Consider the following 20,330-nt stretch of genomic DNA (forward strand, 5'->3'; position numbering starts at 1 on the left):
TCTGTCTCTCTCCCCCTCTCTCTCCCCCTCTCTCTCCCTCTCTCTCTCTCCGTCTCTTCCTCTCTCTGTCACTCCCTCTCTCTCTCCCTCCCTCTCCCTCCCCCTCTCTCTCTCTCCCTCTCTCTCCCTGTCTCTCTCTCTCTCCCTCTCTCTGACAACGTGGTTACAGCCAAGAGGACGAGCTGCACGACTAAAAAATAATAATAATAATAATAAATGAGACAACTTATGTCCTGAACTCGTATCCCAAACGATACTGGGAATCCCTCTCTCTCTCCTCCTCCCCCCTCTCTCTGTCTCCTCCTCCTCCCTCTCTCTGTCTCTCTCTCTTCTCTGTCTCTCTCCCTCTCCTCTCTCTCTCTCTGTCTCTGTCTCCGTCTCTCTCTCTCCTTCAGACTACGTTATCCAGAAGGCAAAGCGCAGGTCCTTCCGCCCACTTTGCAAAGCTTCACGCTCGCTCGCTCGACTGGAGAGGGCGGTTCCGGTGCAGCACAGCCAAACGGACGGCTGCCGCCCTCTGACGGCTGCTCGGAGTTGAAAAGTAAAATTTAAGTCAAGCCCCAAGGCATAGGAGGACCAAGAAGTCTCACGTGTGTCTGTGTGTGTCTGTCTGTGTGTGTGTTTGGTGTGTGTGTCTGTGTGTGTCTGTGTGTGTGTGTCTGTCTGTGTGTGTGTTTGGTGTGTGTGTCTGTGTGTGTGTGTGTGGTGTGAGTGGTGTGTGTGTTTGGTGTGTGTGTCTGTGTGTCTGTGTGTGTCTGTGTGTGTGTGTCTGTCTGTCTCTGTGTGTGTCTGTGTGTGTTGTCTGTGTGTCTGTGTTTGGTGTGTGAATGGTGTGGTGTGAGTGGTGTGTGGTGTGTGTGTGTGTGTGTGTGTGTGTGTGTGTGTGTGTGTGTGTGTGTGTGTGTGTGTGTGGTGTGTGTGTGTGTTGTGTGTGTGTGTGTGTGTGTGTGTGTGTGTGTCAGCACAGAACCCATTACTTAACCGCCGGAGCCGGTATGACCTGAGCAGACGGCCGGTCTTTGCATTAATCTCCGTGGGGCACTTGGAGGGCGAATGTCAGAGAAGAGCTGTAAAATGTCTCCAAGTGTCTAAGGGGGTCCTAGAGATGTCTGCATGAAAGAAGTCTTTGATAAGCCACAGGCATCGGAAAGCCATTGTTTGGGGCATGATGGAGAAAGCTCAAGAGATACCTGTGAGAGAATGAGACATTAAGACGGTTTCCAAGCAGCCTGACTAGGTGAAGCACGACACTGAAGAGACTTTGGAGGGGTTGTGTAGGGACTTGGGAGGAGGGCTGTCCTTACAAATGGGATTTGGTTTTGGCATGGATTAATCTGTAAAATGCCCTCAAGGATCTTCTGGTTGGAAGCAAAAAATCTCAGGACCAAGGTCAGGTGTCTTTTGTTTCTGTTTCTTTTGAAAACAGGACCTGATAACTCCAGCTTGCTTGCTCAAGTTCACGACGAAGCTGAAGATGTCTTTTCTAACCTGCCTGTTCCATGCTGGGATTACAGGTGGGTGCCACCACGACAGGTTTTGGATGCTGGGAATTGAACCCAAGGGTCTTCTTGTACATGCTAAACAAGCAAGCACTCTACCAACGAGCCCCATCCCCAGCACCCCCCCTTCTCTTTTGAAATAGGGTCTTCGAAGGCCCAGCACTCGGGAGGCAGAGGCAGGTGCATCTCTGTGAGTCTGAGGCTCACATCGTCTACAGAACGAGTTCCAGGACAGCCAAGACCACACAGAGAAACCCTGTCTCAGGAAACAAAAGGGATAACGGGGGGGGGGGGATGCTGCTGTTTTTAAGGCCAAATAGGACCTGTGACACCCACACAAAGTCAGAATCTGGGGCAACAAGTTTGAATAGACCCTGACCTGACCTCCAAGGGGCTGTGAAGCCGAGCACTTATAGAGTCTTGTGATTGGAAGTGCTGCTCTCAAGGTTTCTGCTGAGGCTACTGGCCAGTCCTGCTTCTTGCAGTGACAACATCCGCCTTCCTCTGTCACCCCACTAGCAACTCAGCTGCATCTCCGTTGCCAGGAGATATGTCTCATCCCAACTTCCAGAAATAACCCAGTGGCTCCCACCCCAGGGAGTGACTTACATCACCCAGGAGAGGGAGCAGTTGCCTACAGGCTGCCACAAGAGCCTATTTCCTGCCAGGATCCTGGTCCTGGATCCTCTCCTCACTGCCAACTGACTGCATCATCTGAGACCACCCAACCCGGGGCTGGCACTCGCTGGGATAGATAAGCAGTTGCCCGGTTCAATGTTCGTTCCCCCTCAGGGCGTCACAGGGTGGTGTTTTATAGCGAAGCCAGTCCAACAGGCCCTGAGCTCTGATTCCCTCTCTTATCTCTCAGCAACTGTGTGGCCTTGGGGGAACCCCTTCCCCTTTCTGGGCCTCGGGCGTGACACCTGCCCTGCCCAGGTGGGGTTTGTATCCACCAGCCATCACAACCTGAATTCTTCCAGATTGTTCATAGTTCCTCCAAGACTCCACTCTCCAAGCTGGTTTTCTAGCTTTTTGAGCTCGTCATCGACCAAATCCTAAATCCCGGGACACCTTGATCTGAATTCAGCCATCTTTACATCAGAAAAATCCAGTTGTTACAAGACCGTGAGATTTGGAGCTACTTCCCTGAATAGCTCAGCTCTGGGTTACTGGAAGGTTTAATAAAACCCTTTGTTGCCGAATGCCTAAAGAAGTAAAATGCTAAGCCAGGCAGGCGTTGGTGGCGCACACCTTTATCCCAGCACTCGGGAGGCAGAGGCAGGCGGATCTCTCTGTGAGTTCGAGGCCAGCCTGGTCTCCAGAGCGAGTGCCAGGATAGGCTCCAAAGCTACACAGAGAAACCTTGTTTCTAGGAAAAAAAAAAAAAAAAAAAAGTAAAATGCTTAAATACACCACACACAAGGTGTTAGTCAAAATCAGATTTTTTTGTTGTTGTTTTTCTGAGACAGGGTTTCTCTGTGTGGCTTTGGAGGCTGTCCTGGAACTAGCTCTTGTAGACCAGACTGGTCTTGAACTCACAGAGATCTGCCTGCCTCTGCCTCCCAAGAGCTGGGATTAAAGGCATGCGCCACCAACACCTGGCTAAAAATCAAGTATTTTAATGGGATAAATCCTTGAAATACCTGTTGGCCGGGGCTTTCGCCCTGGTGGGACAAAGATTACCAATTATCTTCGAGGGTTTCTTTAAGGTTTAGTTTTATTGGGGCGGTAGAGATAAAGAGCATTTGCTGCTCTTAGCGGATGACGAGGGGGAGTTACCAGCATCCACATGGCAGTCTGTAACCACCTCCTCTGACCACCTCAGGCACAGCACACAAGATATGCAAATATGCGTACAGACTAACCACTCGTAAACATTTCTTCAAGGACTTTTATTAATGTGTGAATCTGTGGAAATGTATGCCAGCTCTGTGTAGGTGCCAGAGGCCAGAAGAGGGCAAATTCCCTAGAGCTGGAGTTACGGTGGTCATGAACTGCCCCACCTGGGTGCTCTGAATGGAACCGAGATCTTCTACAAGAGCAAAACCATTCAACCAGACTCATCCCTCCAGCCCAAGGCCTACATTTCAGGCCTCACTGCCAAAGGATCCCAAGTGGAATAACAAGATACTCCCCTTTTTTATGTGGCCTTAAACTCGAACTTCAAATGCAGGAATAACAGGTGTGGACCACACTATACCATCCTCCATGTACATTTAAGGGAGAAGAGCGGTGTGCCAGAGGCAGTTCAAAAATACAGGACCCTCCAAGGGGGACCGATGGGGGTGTGGCTGAGCAGTCAGAGCTGGAGAGGGGAAAAGCAATTCAGGTAGTAGAGAAGCAGGCTCAACCCTGTTAAGGGTCCGAGAGGCAGATTGGATGATAGGAAACCAGTCAAGGAAATACAAGACTAGAGAAGCCAGAGACCTTAAATCATCTGAGGTTTGTGACACCTGAGAGGAGGCCAGTAGCTCCGCAGGCCTATGTGACCTGTTCAGGTGGAGTCAGGCCTTCTGGCCACAGATGGAAGCAGGTGTGTCTAGACCTGTCCGGCCTTAAGGCAAGTCTGTGGTGCTGCTGTGGTCGGCTGCACCCAGTACCGAGGACACATCACCGCATTCAAAGGTCCAAAGTTTTATTGTTTCGAATACATTCTCCAGCAGCTCCCTCATGTCCCACCCACCCCTCCATTCCCAATACAGAATAAGGCTTGACCACAGCCCTCCAGCCCACCCCTGAGGCCCCAGCTGGGAGGCAGAGAGGGGCTTCCAGTTTGGTTTCAAGGGACTCCCCTCCCTGTCCCCTGACCCACCTCTGCCCATGGGCCAGACCTAGGAGCAGCTCGGGGCGGGCGTGAGGGGACTGGACGGGTACTGGGGTGGGGTGGGGAACAGGCACTTGTAGAGATTTGTGGCCCACAGGCGGTACCCTCACCTTCCTCTGCCTCCCACCCCACCACCCCCCACAGAATTTTTGGTTTATAAAATTGTCCCTCCGGCCCCTGCTGCAACCTTGTGGGGTATAAGGAACCCAGGCACTCGCAGCCCCTGGAGGGGCAAGGAAGGCAGGGTTAGGGCTAGGGAGGGAGGGGGTCAGGAGGAGGGGAGGTAAGAGGCAGAGAACAGGGAGGGAGACAAGGCTTTACTTCCTACGATTGTAATAAAAAAAAAAAAAAATGTTCCTGGGTGTTAAAGGCCAAAGCCTCTGTTCAAATAGAAATCCCCAGAATGGAGGTGCCCCCACTTTACAAGCCCCTCCCACCCACCCCCACACCACCACTTTGCCCAGAACTCAGAAACCCAGAGATGAGGAGATTAGCCCCCCAGCCCTGGGCACCCACCCACCCTACCATTAAAAAAAAAAAAAAAAAAAAAAAATTTATACAAAACGTGGGGAGGAGGAGGAGAAAGGGAGGCAGGGAGGAGACTAAGAGAGCTGCCCTCACCTCCAGGACTTTGGGGGGGAAGAGGGGGGTTAAGGCAGCAAAAGCTCAGGGAGTGGGGAGGAGGGGGGCACGTGGGGCCCTCTGCCCACAGCTCTCAGGAATCTCGGTGCTCCAGGGAGAGCTGGGCTGTGGCGTGCTGGAGGTCAGAGCTCACCCGTCGCGGGGTGAGGGGCCCCCCGGCCTCCCCAGGGCCCGCCGCCGCCGCCGTGTCCCCACGAACCTTCTTGTCCTCACCCTCATCCTCAGGGCCCCCAGGGAGGCCCCCGCCCCCCTCCAGGCGACAGTCTTCGCTCCAGCGCCGCTTGAAGCGCAGTTTAAGGGGCATGCACTGGGCCGCCCCGGGGGCCTCTCCTCCTCCTCCTCCTCCTCCTCCTCCTCCTCCTCCGGGCTCCGGCTTGGGGGGAGCAGGCGGGGCACGGGGGGTCTTGAACACCTCCCCGTCTTCCTCGTCCTCGTCACTGATGTCAGTCACCTCCACCTCCTCGGACTCGCCTTCCGAGATGGGCTCCACCTTGATCTGGGGTGGCGGCGGCGGTGGCGGCGGCGGCGGCGGGGGTGCCACCCCGCCCGATGCTCCTCCTCCGCTGCCGTCGGGGCCTCCAGGAGCCTTGTCGCCCGCTGCCCCCCGCTGCCGGCGTCCCAGCGGGGGTGGCTGCAGCTTAAACTTGAACGGGGATGAAGAGGAGGAAGAGGAAGACGAAGCCGAGGAGGGGACCGGCGGGGTCTCGGGCGCCATGGGCGGCAGCGGGCACTTGTCGGGGCGCTGGGGCTGGGGCACCACCAGCCCAGGGTAGTGGAGGAAGGCGCGGGGGCTGAGGTGGTAGTTGTAGACGCTTTGGGTGTGGGCCTGCAGGTACCGCTTCATGTCCTCGGGGCTGAAGGAGAAGTGGGAGCCTCCCCCCGAGCCGCTGGGGCCCCCACCGCCACTGGGGTACATGGGGCTCAGCGTGGGTGAGGGTGTGTAGGCCAGGTGCGTGGGGGTCATGGGCAGCGCCGGGGAGAGCTGAGGGGGCAGGAGGGAGCCGGGCCCGGCCAAAGGTGACACGGGGAAGGGGCTCAGGGGCTCGGGGCCACCCCGGGGCCGGGGGTAGACGCGGAAGACACCGGGGTCGTGCGGGAGGCGGGCCAGGGGGGGCCCTCGGAAGGCGCCCAGCTCCGGAGGGGGGCCGGGCGGCCGCGCCCGGGGGTCCTCTCCCAAAGGCTCCTCCAGCTCCGACGTGCCATCGCTACAGTCACTGACTGAGCCCCGGCCCAGGCGCCGGGCCACCACAGCAGAGAAGAGAGAGGAGGAAGACGAAGAGCAGGCTGGTGGAGACCGGGGGTCCTCGGTGGGGGACAGCACCTCGGAGGGCGTCGAGGGAGGGAAGCGGAAATGGCTGCCACCCGACGGCACTGGAGGGGCGCTCTGGGGCACCGCACCCCCTGGCAAGAGAAGGGAGCAATATTGGGCATTACGACCTCTGGTCCCTGCCGGGCACAAGACGACCCACCACCACCCCTCCACCCGGCTCGCTCCAGGCCACGCATCCCCCCACACACACACACACACTCACCAGCCAGCCCCACGTCGATGAAAGGGTAATTAACCAGCACCAGTTTGTTGAAGTTAAACTTGTAGGTGAACCGTTTCCCCTTGGTCTTGTGCAGAATCCGCTTGTTGTAATAATAACTGTGGGCACAAAACACCATCGGGCCATCAAGCTACCCTGCACAGGACCCCAGGCACCATGACGCGTGGCTGCGCGGCACTCCTAAAGGGTGCCCAATAGCCTAGGGCCACAAAGGAGAAATCAAGAAGCCAGAGTGGGGACCACACTAGAGGCTCCAGTGGCGACTACATTCCCTGCCTGGGATACCTATGTGTGTGACCCGTGAGCTCACAAAGGGCCAGGACTTGCCCAAGGCCCAAGTTCACACAGCCGGGAGGGTCTTCCGGACCAAACCCCAAACCTGTCCTCATGCACCAGGGGTTTCCGACCACGGCGACTGGCACGCCCCATGTCCTCCGGGGCCCACTGCCCCTCCTCACCGCAAAGCCCGGCTCAGCTTGTCATAGTTCATCTGGGGCTTGCACTTGCGGACCCCCCAGAGCCGGGCCACCTCATCCGGGTCCTTGATGACAAATTCCCCGTAGTCCCCCTGCCAGGCGATGACGCCCTGGTACTCCTCCTTCCGCAGCAGCTCCAAGATAAAGTGCCACAGCTGGATCTGCCGCGAGCCAGGCGAGGACTCCGGTTTGTAGGCCCAGTCTGGGAAAGCAAACCCTAGGGACAGGAGACAGGGAGTGGCCTGGGGGTCAAGATGCCAAGTTGGAAGTTCTGGGTCACACCCTAGAGTCCACCTCCTGCCCAGCCCCTCAGCCTTCCATCCATCACCAGGAAAGCCCTCTCCCCTCACCAAATAACTCAAATCGGAGGGTGACAGTATGAGTATCTGTGAGGGGGGTTAGACAGGAGCTAGGAGGAGGGGAAGCTGGAGCCTGCTCCAGCGACACCGGGAGAAACAGGAGAAACAGGAAACCGACGGCGGCGGGTCCCGGGGCCAGTGCCAGGGGGCCAGGCACCAAGCCAGGATGGCGGGCAGGGCTGCCAGTGGGAGAGGGGGAGGGGCAGGAAAGGGCACACGTGGCCAGTAGGATGGGGGTACAGCCCTCTCTATGTACCCCTACTTCCATTCAGAGCCAACAGTGCCCCACACCCAGCTTTTGTGACCCTCTCCTTAGAAACATACACCATCTTTCCTCTTAGACCTATAGACACTCTTACTCCCACCCAGGACTGGAAAGGATTTTTTTTTTTTTTCTTAAAAGGACCAGGCCGGGTGGGGTGGCTGGTTGACGATGAGGTCAGCGCTTGCACACACAGAGGCTTCTTGTCTTCCCTTGAGAGTGAAACCCAGACTGTCTGAGAGAGCGCCCCCCCCCCCAGCACTGGACCCTCTGAACCACAATGCCCTCCCCAAGTCCACCCGTAGGACCTGGATGGAGGGGACCTGGCCCAGGCAGAGCCCAAGCAGGCCCAGAACTGTCAACTTCCTCCCTCTCCTCATCCTTCGTTTACCCCCAGCCCACCTGCTGGCCCGCCCCTAGCATTAACCTTGGGTAGAGGTTGGCGGTGGGCTGACTTGGTCCCCAGAGGGGGTGGGCAGTCTGGGGTGGGGGGGGGCTGCGGTTGTTGTCATTTCCCAAACCCCCGGGTAATCAGGGGCCATCAATAATTCAGCACTAGGCAGCCGGTAATGGAGGGTGAGGAGGAGGGAAAGGGGAGGAAGGCAAGGAAGGGGGAGGCAGATGAGGGGCCCTAGCGCCACTACAGAAGGAAGACCAAGGTAGATGGCTAGAAATGGGCGGAGTCCCTAGCCAAGCTGGTGCGTGTCAGTACCCCCCTCTCTTGGGCCCAACCCCAAAGTGAAATCCAAAAGAGGCTCCTTCCCCTTGGGAACACAGCAATCAGCAGCTCCACTCCTTCGGGGACCACCTTTCCAAATGCATTACTCAAGTGTCCCCTGCACAGGACTTCGGAACCCTGGGCCTAGGCAGAAAGGCTGGCCAGTTCACCGCTGCCCTCCTGGCCCATATGCCCCATTCAGAAATCCCTGCCTCAATCCAGCCAACCACTGCCAGGTTCCAGGAACACCATTTCCAGCTGTTAGGGACATGGGGCCCGGAGTCCTGCACCAGCAGCGCTACTCAATTTAGCAAGGGGGAGCCCCTAACAACCCCTTCTAAGGACCCAGGCACCCACAGCCTCATCCTTCTCTTGGGAATCCAGGTGGTCACCCCATTATCTGTCCTGCTGTATGTAGAGAACCAAGGTCCCAGGGCATCCCCTAATCAAGGTGCCCATCCACACACCACGGCACCGATTCCAAAATTCTCCTGGCGCCATCAGAGCACGAAGCTCCACAGTACTCCCACCTCAGTTCCAATCTGGCTCCCAGTCCCAAGTTGGGGGGGGCTGAGGCCCCTAAGACATCAGTCTGGAGGTGGAGGGGTGTACTGACTTCCACCCTCCCCCCCCAAATTAAAGCCACCCTTCCCAGCCCACCAGCCCCAGCCTCCGTGTCCCGGTAACCAGGCAACGTGTGTGCAGCGACAGTCCTGGGAGCGGGGGAGCAGAAGGCTAAAAATAAACTTTGCAGAAGAGAGGGAGAGACTACATGCAACACAAAGGGAACTCGGAAAGGAGGTGGGGGGGTTCTGGAAAGGCCTCAAGCCCACATTCTGGGAGCTGTCCCAGGCCCCCTTGTTAACCTCCTTCCCTGAGCAACACGCCACCCCCGGGCCAGGACCCTAGCTGCCACTTCTGGCAGAGACCCCCCCCCTTCCTCAAGCCCAGGCCCACCCCAGCACCACCCTAGTACCGGCTGCTTTCCTCATCGGGACACAGCATACACCAGGGCCTGTTCCCAGCTTTGGGGAGGGGACGGAGTGGGGGTGACGTCAGGGTGTCTCAATGGGGCTCTGTTCCCCGGGCCTTGAAGGCAGGAGCCAGGCACGGGCAAGGAGACCATGTGTGTGTTGTATACGGGGTCCACGTGTTTAAATCACGGAAACACCAGCTCTGCAGCAAGGAGGGCTGGAGGATACGGGAGGAGGACCTCTCCCGGCCTGGGGGTCCAGCGAGACTGGAAGGAAGCAGTTGCAAGCGAGGGAAGGGCTCCAGAAACCCAGACAGGGTGTAGAGGTGGCTGCAGGCAGCAAGCACTGGGTCCCAGAAGACACACCTGGGTATCCCGGGCTGGGCAAGTCTGGGTGGGGGCGCAAGTTCTGGGAAACAGCCCCCAACTTAAAACACGACTGCCTAAACTTTTTAAGGGGGTCCTGGGGGTTAGACGGGAAAGGGGGGGTTGAGGAAAAAATAATGCGCCTGCCTCCCGGGGGGCCTCAACACCTCCCCCACTCCAGGCAGACCTCGATGGCGCCAGAGCCGGGAAGAAAACAGGAAGTGGGAACCAGCCACGGCGGAGCAGGGCAGCGCCGGGATGGAGGATCGGATGCAGGGGCGCGCGGGGGGCCGGCAGTCGGGACAGACACACCGGCCCGGGGGGCCGTTGCGGTCCCCCTGAGAACCTACACGCCAGCGGGACCCCGGCAGGGCTGCGGTGGCCCTACAGGTCCCGTCAAGCCGAGGCCCGTAACGCAGAGGGAAGGCAAGGCGGGGTTGTCTGGGCGCCTCGGTCCCCTCCCCGGGCGAGGCTCGCCCGCTCGCCCAGCTCGGCTCCTGCTGCCCCCAGGGCCCGGCAGCCCGGGAGCCTGTGGGAGTCGGGGAGTAAGTGGGACGCACGTGACTGACCCTACGGCACCGCGCACCCCTGCCCCACCCCCGCGCCCCTCCTCCGCCCCGATCCCCGGAGCCCCCACTCGGAGCCCTTTAAGAGCCGCCCCCACCCACCACCCTCCGAGCAGGGAGGTGGGGTGGAGGGTGGTGGGCCGGTCGGGCACACACCCGCACCTAGGAGCGAGCCCCAGCCGCCGCCGCCGCCGCCGCCGCCGGGGGAAGGAAACAAGTTTGAACAGCGGCGCCCGCCCCCTCCCCCCTCCCTCCCTGCTCTCGTCCCGCCCCGGGCCGGATTCCGACGGGGCAGACGGGCAGGGGGCGGCGAGGCCCCTCCCCCCCGCGCGCCCAGGCGCAAAGTCCAGCCTGTGCGAGCCCGGGGGCGGCGGGGGAGGGAGGGGAATGGGGGGGGAAGTCCGAGTGGAGGGGGGTTTAATCCTGCTGCCCCCCGCCCGCCCGGCGCTCGGGTCGGGGTGGGGGGGAGGGGAACCCTGGCCCCTTAAGGAGGAGCAACTTGGCGGGGAAGGAGAGAGAGAGAGAGAAGAGGGAGAGGGGCGGAGGGAGAAGACGGCCCGCTGAAAGAGAGGCGCAGGATCGGGGAGGAGGGGGGAGGAAGGACGAGGAGGGAGCCTCTGCATTTCTCTCCCCCCCCCAATCTTTCCCACCCTTCTCAACTCCCGCGCCTCCCGGAGGAGGAGGAGGAGGAGGAGGGTCCCCGCCGTCTCCCCTAGAGCCACCTTAAAAGCCGCGCGTTCTAAGGTCGGAAACAAAAAGTTCCTTTTTCGAACGTTCGGGCTGCGCTTTGGAACTTTGCGACTCTGCGGGCGGGCGGGCGAGCGGGAGGGGGGGAGGGAAGCGGGGAAGACGGACGGGGGAGGGGCGGCGCCACCGGCTCGGATCCCCGGGGGTCCCGTGCTTTCCTTCCTCTCGCCCCCCACCCCCCGTCTTCCCCATGCTCGCCCCGTCTTCCCCATGCTCGCCCCGCCGCCCGGGGGCACGCGCCGCCGTGAAGGTCACGGGCCGGACCGCGCAGCGCGGGACCGAGCGCGGCGAGGGGGGCGCCCCCCGGTACCGAACCCCGAACCCCCCCTCCTCCTCCTCCTCCTCGCTCCGCACACGTCCCGGCCCCCGGAGTGCAACGTGACAGACAGAGCGGCAGGGAGGGGACGGTGCCAGCCACCCCAGCGGTCCCGGGAGAGCCCGGGCTGCCTGCCGGGTCCCGGGCAGGGAGAAGAGCAGCACCCGCAGCACCCGCACGGTTCGCTCCTCCCGGGAGGAGGAGGGGGAGGAGGAGGAGAAGGAGGCTCACCCGCGGCACCGGGGCTCCCAGGCACGGCACCCCACCTCGCGCCGCGAGAAGCAACAGGTCTCGAGCGCTTTTGGGGGGTCTCGCACCCCCCACACCCCCAACCGGGGCAGCGATCGTGCGGGTCCCCCCTGCAGCCCCCCGCCCAAAGTTTCTCCTCCCGGTTTCCCGGGGCAACAAGTCTTTCTCCCCACCCCACACGTGCTGCCGCCCCCGCCCCCACCTGTGTCCGCCGGGGTCTTCATGCTGGGGGGGCCCGGGGCGAGGCGCCCCGACTCCGGGCCGCTCGCTGCTCCTGGCGCCCGCGTCGCCCCGTCCCGTCCCGCGCCCGCTGGGACGCCCTCGCCGCCGCACCCGGCCTCGCCTCTCGGAGCCTCTCCCCTCCCCGCCGCCGCCTCCCGGGTTAATATCGCACTCCGGGGCCGGGACGCCCACGCCCCCCGGCCGGCGACGTCACCGCCGCGTCGCCATGGAGACGCTGCGCCCGCCCCCTCCCTCCCTCCCCTCCTTCCCTCCCTCCCTCCCCGCGCGCGCACACTCGCACACGCTCGCCCGGCGCGCAGCCACCGAGGACCGGCCGGCTCCGGGCTTAAAGGGGCCGCGCGGCGGGGGAGGGAGGAAGTGGGGGGTCCTGGGCAGGGGTGGGGGGGTCCTGGGTGCGGGGTCACGACCCTTCCCGGAGGCTCGAAAGTCCGCGGAACTCAAGTCTCCATCACTCACTCACTCCCCTATGCCCCCCCCCTCGTGCCCTTTCCTGGCTGCAGAGTTGCGTTCGGGACCTTTTGGGGGGGCGGGGAGGGAGTTTTTTAAGAAGGGGGGCGATGTTAAGATTTTTTTTTTTTTTTTTGGTGGGGAAGGGGCAGAATCTTCTCCGCAGGGCGGGCGGCCGGGGGTGGGGGGGTGGGGGGCGGAGCCTGGATCTTGGAGGATGATCAGCGAGCGAGCCTAGCCATTTCCCAGCCTGGGTTTACCCAACCCCCCCTCCTCCCCAACCTCAACCCCGAGCCTGAAAGAGGGCAGCTGTCCAGGGGTGGGGTGGAACGGGTGGGAAAGGTTTCCCAGCATCGGAAACGGGGGGGGGGCGGCTGCACCCCGGGCTCCCGTGGAGACGGGGGTCCTGGCCTTCCTGGAGCAGCCAGCCCAGCTGGGGAGGAAGTGGCCCAGAGGATGCGTTCGGGAGCCCCCGCGGTCACCACCGTCCCCCGGGCTGCAGCTGTCCCGGGACGAGCGCGGCCGGCCGGAGGTGCCCCCCGCCTCCACCCTGGAGCAGGGGGTTCCGGAGGTACCGCCAGGATGCAGGGGGCGACCCAAGTCTGAACAAATGTGCTCCGGAGGAGCATCGGGGGGTGAGAGGAAGACAGGGCTTAGGACCAAAGCGCCTGGGCGTAGGGGAAGTGTAAAGTCTGTGTTCTCCGCAGCAGATGGGAGGGATGGATGGATGGATGGATGCGTGGAGCCTGTCTGTGTCTGGGAAACAGGAAATCGGGGTACCGGTCGGGATGCAGGTAGGCAGCCTGCAGCGGGGATAGAGGGCAAACTGAAGCTGTATTCCCACACTGTATTCTCACAAGCTAAGCGTAATCGTAGTCTCGGGGAAAATGAAAATAATAATAATAATAAACGGAGTTTTACCAGAGGAGTCGATGTAGCTAGGGCTAGGAGACTCAGTCGTAAAGAGGGAAGAACGCCCATCGGGTTCACGCTACGGGTGCCCAGGGCTTCAACCCCAAACTTCTCCGGTGCTAGGTGCCTATTTAGCCTTTAAACCATCTCACCGTCGTTTCAGAGACGTCTCATGCCCGTCTCTTTAGGGAGACTGTGGCCTCCAGGGAAGTGTCACCCCTTTGGAGAATTATGTAACCTTGCCTACGGACAGTGCGGCTCCCCACGGATATTGTAACCCTCTGGGAGCAGCGTGGTCCAGCAATAATCACCATTGTTACAATAACAGCTCTTGATTCTGAGTGTTCACGATGTGCCAGGCTCTGAGCCAAGCATTGTCTGAGGCATCTTCATACTCCCAGTGAGGCGGTTACGACTGTAACCCCTACCACAGATGAAAAATAAAAGGCTTTTTTCTTATAGGGAAAATCAACCTGCCAAAAATCCTACAGCAAGGAAGTGCTGGGATTAGTATCCAACCATCCCAGTTTTGCCATTGGCATTTATTTCACTGTTTGAAATAGATGAGTTATGCCTGGCGGTGGTGACGCACGCCTTTAGTCCCAGCACTCGGGAGGCAGAGGCAGGCGGATCTCTGTGAGTTTGGGAGCAGCCTGGCCTACAAGAGCTAGTTCCAGGACAGCCTCCAAAGCCACAGAGAAACCCTGTCTCAGAAAAGAAAAGAAATAGATGAGGCCTGGTCTCCAGAGCGAGTGCCAGGATCGGCTCTAAAGGTACACACCAAAAAAAAAAAAAAAAAAATAGATGACACAGACCCTGTGTCCTCTCTTCCCACCAGGAAAACAGACATGAGTGGCAACCCTAAAACTGCTACCCTTTCTCTGACCTAAAATATGAGGACTCACCTCTTTGAGCCTCATCTGTAAAATGGGGCTACTAGTAGAGCCTGAAAGATTAAAAACTACTATTAGAAACCAGGATGCAATGCAAATGCGCAATAAATATCAAACTGGGGTCTAACTCAGCATATGTTTGGCATGCTTGAGACTTGATATTACACTGCCAGCAGCAATAATTAATTAAATAAAGTTAGGCATGCTAGCTAGCTCACTCCTTTAATCTCAGCACTCAGAATGCTGACGCTGGAAGACTGGTCCAGTTCAAGGCCAGCCTGAGTTACATGGGAGTTGCGGGCTCGCTTGGGCTACGGCCGGAAACACTTTCTCAAGAAAATCTATAAAACGGGCTGGAGAGATGGCTCAGTGGTTAAAGAGCACTAGCTGCTCTTCCAAAGGACTCAGGTTCGAATCTTAACACCCACATGGCTGCTCACAACTGTCTGTAACTCCAACTCCATGGGCTACAACACCCTCGTACTGACATGAATGCAGACAAAACACAAATGCACATAAAGTAGATAAATAAAAAAGAAAGAAAACCGAAACAAGTGCTTAGAGAGGTGACTCAACAGTGAAGACCACTTACTGCACCTGGCTGTGGTGGTGCACGCCTTTAATCCCAGCACTCGGGAGGCAGAGGCAGGCAGATCTCTGTGAGTTCGAGGCCAGCCTGGTCTCCAGAGCGAGTGCCAGGATAGGCTCCAAAGCTACACAGAGAAACCCTGTCTCGAAAAACAAAACAAAACAAAACAAAAAACAGAAAAAAGAAAAAGAAAAAAAGAAACCCTGCCCCCCCCCCAAAAAAAGACTACTTACTGCCAGGCAGAGAACCCTAGTTAAGCTCTTAACACCTATAAAAGGCAGCTCATAACTGCCTGTCCTTCTAGTTCCAGGAAAGTCCAGTGCCCTCCCCTGTCCTCAGCTGGCACTCACACTCACTCACACACACACACACACACACACACACACACACACACACACACACACACACCGCCGTTAATTTTTTCAAATAGGGTCTCAATTTGTAGCTCTAGGTAGTCTAGCACTCACTATATAGACCAGACTGAATTTAAACTCCCCAAGATCTATCTGCCTGCCTCTGCTTCCTGAGTGCTTGGATTAAAGGCGTATGAAACCCAAGACAGGGTTTCTCTGTGGCTTTGGAGGCTGTCCTGGAACTCGCTCTGGAGACCAGGCTGGCCTCGAACTCACAGAGATCCACCTGCCTCTGCCTCCCGAGTGCTGGGACTAAAGGTGTGCGCTACCAACGCCCGGCTGAGCTAAAATATTTTTAAAATAACAAAATAAACATACAGATAAAATTGTCACTGGTAATAATTATAAACAGGGAAAAGCATACATACATACATACATATATAAGTAATATGTGTGTGTATTTTATACATGTATATATATAATATATGTATATATACATTAGCAGAGTGACCGTACACCTCATTGATGAGTGAGCACCCTATGCTCTAAGACACCCAACTATCAATAACACAAATCATTGAAATTGTGCCAGTGATGGCAATGTATGCCTGCAATTCTAGCATTAGGGAGGCTTGAGACAGAAGAATCCTAAGTTCAAAGCCAATTTGAAATATATAGCAAGATCCTGTCTCAAACGAACAAAAAGGTAGGTGTTTTGGTTAACTACTATGCCTGCTGCACCCTGACAATGCACTAAGCTTAAATCTTTTTTTAAAACAATTTTATTATGATTTTAATGTGTATGAGTGTTTTGCCTGCATGTATGTCTGTGTACCACATGTATACCTGGTGTCCAAAAGGCCAGAAGAGGGTGTCAGATCCCCTAAACCTGGAGTTAAGGATGGTTAAGAGCTGCCCTGTGGGTGCTGGGAATTGAACCCAGGTCCTCCGGAAGAGCAGCCTTAACCGCTGAGCCATCTCTCCAGCATCAACAGTGTACTGCTCAATTGAAAGGAGATTGGGCAGTCCTGAAGTCTCTATGTCAGCTGCTATGTGCCTGCCTTTTGTGCACAAAGCCCTGCATCCTGTCCCCCAACCCAAGTGAAAGAGGACACGCACACTCATTCCCGCTTAGCAAGTGAAGGCCAGAGGATCGGAAGACGTTCAAGGTCATCCTTGGAAACATAAATGGTTTGAGAGCAACCTGAGCTATCTCCTATTCAAATGTATGCACACCAGCCAGAGCTCAGGCAGAGCAATGCACATTCCTAATCTGACCTCTCGGAAAGTTGAAAGCTAGAGTTTAAGGCTAGCTTTCTCTACCGGAGCAAACTCAGTTCAAGGCCAGCCAGAGCTGCAGGAGACCTTGTCTCAAAATTAAATAAATACTTAAATGGCTGGTGGGATGGCTCAGTGGACAATGGTACTTACTACTAAGCTTGACAACCTGAAAATTTTTTGTTTGTTAGTTTTTCCAGACAGGGTTTCTCTGTGTAGCTTTGGAGCCTGTCCTGGCACTCGCTCTGGAGACCAGGATGGCCTCAAATTCACAGAGATCCGCCTGCCTCTGCCTCCTGAGTGCTGGGGATTAAAGGCATGCACCACCAACGCCCAGCTAGGTTTTATTTTTTAATAATTTATTTTTTTTATGTGCATTGGTATTTTGCCTGCTTGCATGTCTGTGTGAGGGAGTCAGATTCCCTGGAATGGGAGTTACAGTTGTGAGCTGCCATGTAGGCAGGTGCTGGGAATTGAATTCAGGTCCTGTGGAAGAGCAGCCAGTGCTGTTAACTGCTGAGCCACCTCTCCAGACCTAAATATTATTTGGGGGGGGGGGAGAATGGGAGCCCCTGGGGAAAATATCTGTGGGTTTTATGACTTTGGCAGTAATTTATCCATGGATCTTATTAACTTCTCTCCCTTCTATGTAACTACCATATGGTCCTCAGCCTAAGGTGGTACAGTTGTGATCCCACCCATCCCTGGGAGACACCCAAAGAGTCAAATTTATGCATTAATGACCATTACTTGCAAGAGGCCATACAACCATGGCCACTGAGTTCTAGTGAGCCCGAGTACCCTCCTCACACTTCCTTAGTGCCCTATAAAACCTCTGCTTTTTGGGTTTTGTTTTGTTTCTTTTTTTGAGACAGATTTCTCTGTGTGGCCCTGTCCATCCTGGAACTCAGTCTGTAGACCAGGCTGGCCCTGAACTCAGAGATCTACCTGTTTGTATTAAAGGTATGTGCCACCACCGCCGCCTTTTAAAGACCTTTTCTCTGTGTAGCCCTGGCTGTCCAGGAACTCACTCTGTACACCAGGCTGGCCTCCAACTCACAGAGACCCGCCTGCCTCAGCCTCCTGAGTGCTGAGGTTAAAGGTGTCAGCACCACTAGGCCTGGTGGTGTGCACACTTTTAATCCAGTCTGAAGTCAAGAATAATGTGGAACAGACCTGGAGAGATTGCTCAGTGGTCAATACATTTGTTATTTCCTCCCTCCCCTCCCCTCCCTCCCCCTCCCCTCCTCTCCCTCCCTTCCCCTCTACTTTCCTTCCCTTCCCTCCACTCCCCTCCCTCTTCCTCTTCTCTTCTTTTTCTTTTCTTTTCTTTTTTTTTTTTTTTTTTTTTTTTTTTTGAGACAGGGTTTCTCTGCATAGTCCTGACTGCCTGGCTGTCCTGGACCTCATTCTGTAGACCAGGCTGACCTCAAACTTAGCGATCCACTTACCTCTGCCTTCAGAATGCTGGGGACTAAAGGCAGGCACGCACTTGCTGATTTGTTGTTTTCAAAAAAGAGCCAGGTTAGGTTCCCAACACCCACATGGTAGCTAACAACTGTGGGCAACTTTAGTTTCAGGGGATCTGATGCCATCTTCTAACCTCGGGGGGTACCAGGCACACATACGGAACACTTCCATACATGCAAACAAAACACACTAGAAACAAATAAAATGTTTTTAAAGAGGGTGTGTTAAACATGTCATTTTATTATCGCCTCAACTTGAGGATAGGGTCGCTTAGTGACCTATATCCAGTAGGACTCCCTGGTGAGCTTCAAGCATGCCACAGATTTTCTTGGCCCTGGAATCCCTTCACCAGAGCACACACAAAATATGGACAAGATTACCAATTAAATGGGACGGCATAAACTGGTTTGGGGACAGTATCTCACTGTGTAGACCAAGCTGATCTCAAATTCAGAGCGACCCTCCTATCACAGCCTTCCGAGCGCTGCCTGAGGGTGCAGGTGTGTGATGCTGTGCCATCTGCCTCATGGCTCATGTACAAACTCTTTAAATAGTGTTAAACTAGCCCAGCTTGACGGTGCATGCCTGAAATCCCAGCACTTGGGAGGCAGAAGATAGTCATGAGTTCAACGCCAACCCCGTCTACATAGTAGCTTTCATGTCAATTAGCAGTACCTTAGGCCCTGTCTCAGAAAACAAAGAGACATTTTGGTTTTGGGTTGTTTTGTATGGTTTGCATGGAGGATTTTGTTTGTTTTTTTCTTTTTTGGGGGGGTGTTTCAAGACAGGGTTTCTCTGTTTTGTTTGGGAGGCTGTCTGGAACTAGCTCTTGTAGAACAGGCTGGTCTTGATCTCACACAGATCCATCTGCTACTGCCTCCCGAGTGCTGGGACTAAAGGCATTTACCATTAGGTGGCTGGTTTTTCAAGACAGGGTTTCTCTGTGTAGCCCTGGCTGTCCTAGAACTGGCCTTAAACTCACAGAGATCTGCCTGCCTCTGCCTCCCTCCCGAGTGATGGAATTTCAATGAATAAAAGCAATCACAACACTGAGTCTGGGGGGTGTGATTCAGCAGTACAGTACATTCTTAACATGTTTGAGACCCTGGTTCCATCCCTAGCACCATACTGAAAATTTTATTTATTTTTTTTTTGGTTTTTCAAGACAGGGTTTCCCTGTGGCTTTGGAGGCTGTCCTGGCACTTGCTCTGGAGACCAGGCTGGTCTCAAACTCACAGAGACCTGCCTGCCTCTGCCTCCCGAGCTGAAAGAAATTTTTGAGACAGGATGCCATTGTTTGGGCCTGCTGGCCTGAAACTTATCATATAGACCAGGCTGGTCTTGAACTCACAGAGATCTGCCTGCTATTCCTTTTCCAGTGCTGGGGTTAAGGCATGAATGACCTAACCCTAAAAAAGATTCTTTAGAAGTTGTGTGTGTGTGTGTGTCCACAAGTGTGTGGGTGCTCAAGGAGACCAGAAGAGATCATCGGATCTCCAGGAACTGAAACTATTGACAATTGTGAACAACCTGAAGTCAGTGCTAACAACAGAACTCGTGTCCTCTAGAAGAGCAGCAAGCACCCTTAATCCCTAAACTGTCTCTTCAGTCCAAGATGTATGTGTGTATGTATGTATGTATGTTTTTGAGACAGGGTTTCTCTGTGTAGCTTTGTAGCCTATCCTGGCACTCACTCTGTAGACCAGGCTGGCCTCGAACTCACAGAGATCTGCCTGCCTCTGCCTCCCGAGTGCTGGGATAAAAGGTGTGCACCACCAACGCCCGGCCCTAAGAGTTAATTTTAAAGTTGTTTTAAGTTCCATGTCTATGTTTGTGAATCGGTGTGGGTGGGTGTACCTATGAAGACAGGTGCTCTTGGAGACCAGAGGCGTCAGATCCTCGGGAACCGGATTGCTTGAAGTTAGAGCCACTTGACTTGGGTGCTGGGAATTGAACTTAGGTCCTCTGGGAAGAGCAGCTGTGCCTTATCTCCAGACCACCCTTTGAAGATTTGTTTATTTGCATTTGCATTGTTTGTGTAGGAATCTTTTACCCATGTTTTTTTTTACAAGTGCATTCATTGTATGCGAACCAGCAGAGGCCAAAAGGAGGTGCTGGATCCCCTGAACTGGAAATACAGACTGCTCTTGTCTGTCTTGTGAGGGATGGGAACCGACCCTGGGTCCTCTACAAGAGCAAGTGCTTTTATTTTTTTAATGATTTTATTTATGTATACAAGATTCTGCTTCCATGTGTATCTGCACACCAGAAGAGGGAACCAGATCTCATAATGGATGGTTGTGAGCCACCATGTGGTTGCTGGGAATTGAACTCGGGACCTCTGGAAGAGCAGTCAGTGCTCTTAACCTCTGAGCCATCTCTCCAGCCTGCAGCAAGTGCTTTTAAGAGCTAGGCCACCTCTCTCTCTCTCTCTCTCTTTTTCCCCCCAAGACAGGGTTTCTCTGTGTTACCCTGGCTGTCCTGTAACTTGCTCTGTAGACCAGGCTGGCCTCAGATTCAGAGATTTGTTTGCTGGGATGAAAGACGTAGGCCACCATGTCCAGCTGCTAGGCCACCTCTTTCGTGCTCCAAAAACAT

General features: G+C 55.8%; 1 protein-coding gene and 1 long non-coding RNA gene across 2 annotated transcripts; one reads left to right on the plus strand and one right to left on the minus strand.

Moving 5' to 3' along the window:
* The first annotated feature begins 913 nt into the window (after nucleotides 1-913).
* On the plus strand, nucleotides 914-1,701 carry LOC113837225. Its single transcript, XR_003487890.2, has 3 exons — nucleotides 914-1,237; nucleotides 1,427-1,514; nucleotides 1,643-1,701. It is a non-coding gene; the product is annotated as an uncharacterized LOC113837225 (long non-coding RNA).
* A 2,416-nt stretch (nucleotides 1,702-4,117) lies between these two features.
* LOC113837191 (ETS domain-containing transcription factor ERF) lies at nucleotides 4,118-11,933 on the minus strand. Its single transcript, XM_027430335.2, has 4 exons — nucleotides 11,750-11,933; nucleotides 6,974-7,208; nucleotides 6,498-6,613; nucleotides 4,118-6,366 (listed from the first exon to the last, which is right to left on the minus strand). The coding sequence occupies exons 1-4, from the start codon at nucleotides 11,769-11,771 to the stop codon at nucleotides 5,039-5,041; spliced, it is 1,701 nt and encodes a 566-aa protein (XP_027286136.1). The 5' UTR covers nucleotides 11,772-11,933; the 3' UTR covers nucleotides 4,118-5,038.
* Between the last annotated feature and the right edge of the window lie 8,397 nt (nucleotides 11,934-20,330).

The sequence above is a fragment of the Cricetulus griseus genome, chromosome 9 (assembly GCF_003668045.3).
Source record: "Cricetulus griseus strain 17A/GY chromosome 9, alternate assembly CriGri-PICRH-1.0, whole genome shotgun sequence".
NCBI lineage: Eukaryota > Metazoa > Chordata > Mammalia > Rodentia > Cricetidae > Cricetulus > Cricetulus griseus.

Bases quoted from the DNA above. Each gene is read 5' to 3' on its own strand.
- LOC113837191 (XM_027430335.2), bottom strand. From the start codon at position 11,771: ATGAAGACCCCGGCGGACACAG. The intron at 6,614-6,973 runs GTGAGGAGGGGC...TTGTGCCCACAG, and splicing joins AAGCTGAGCCGGGCTTTGCG to TTATTATTACAACAAGCGGA. The intron at 6,367-6,497 runs GTGAGTGTGTGT...TTCTCTTGCCAG, and splicing joins CATCGACGTGGGGCTGGCTG to GGGGTGCGGTGCCCCAGAGC.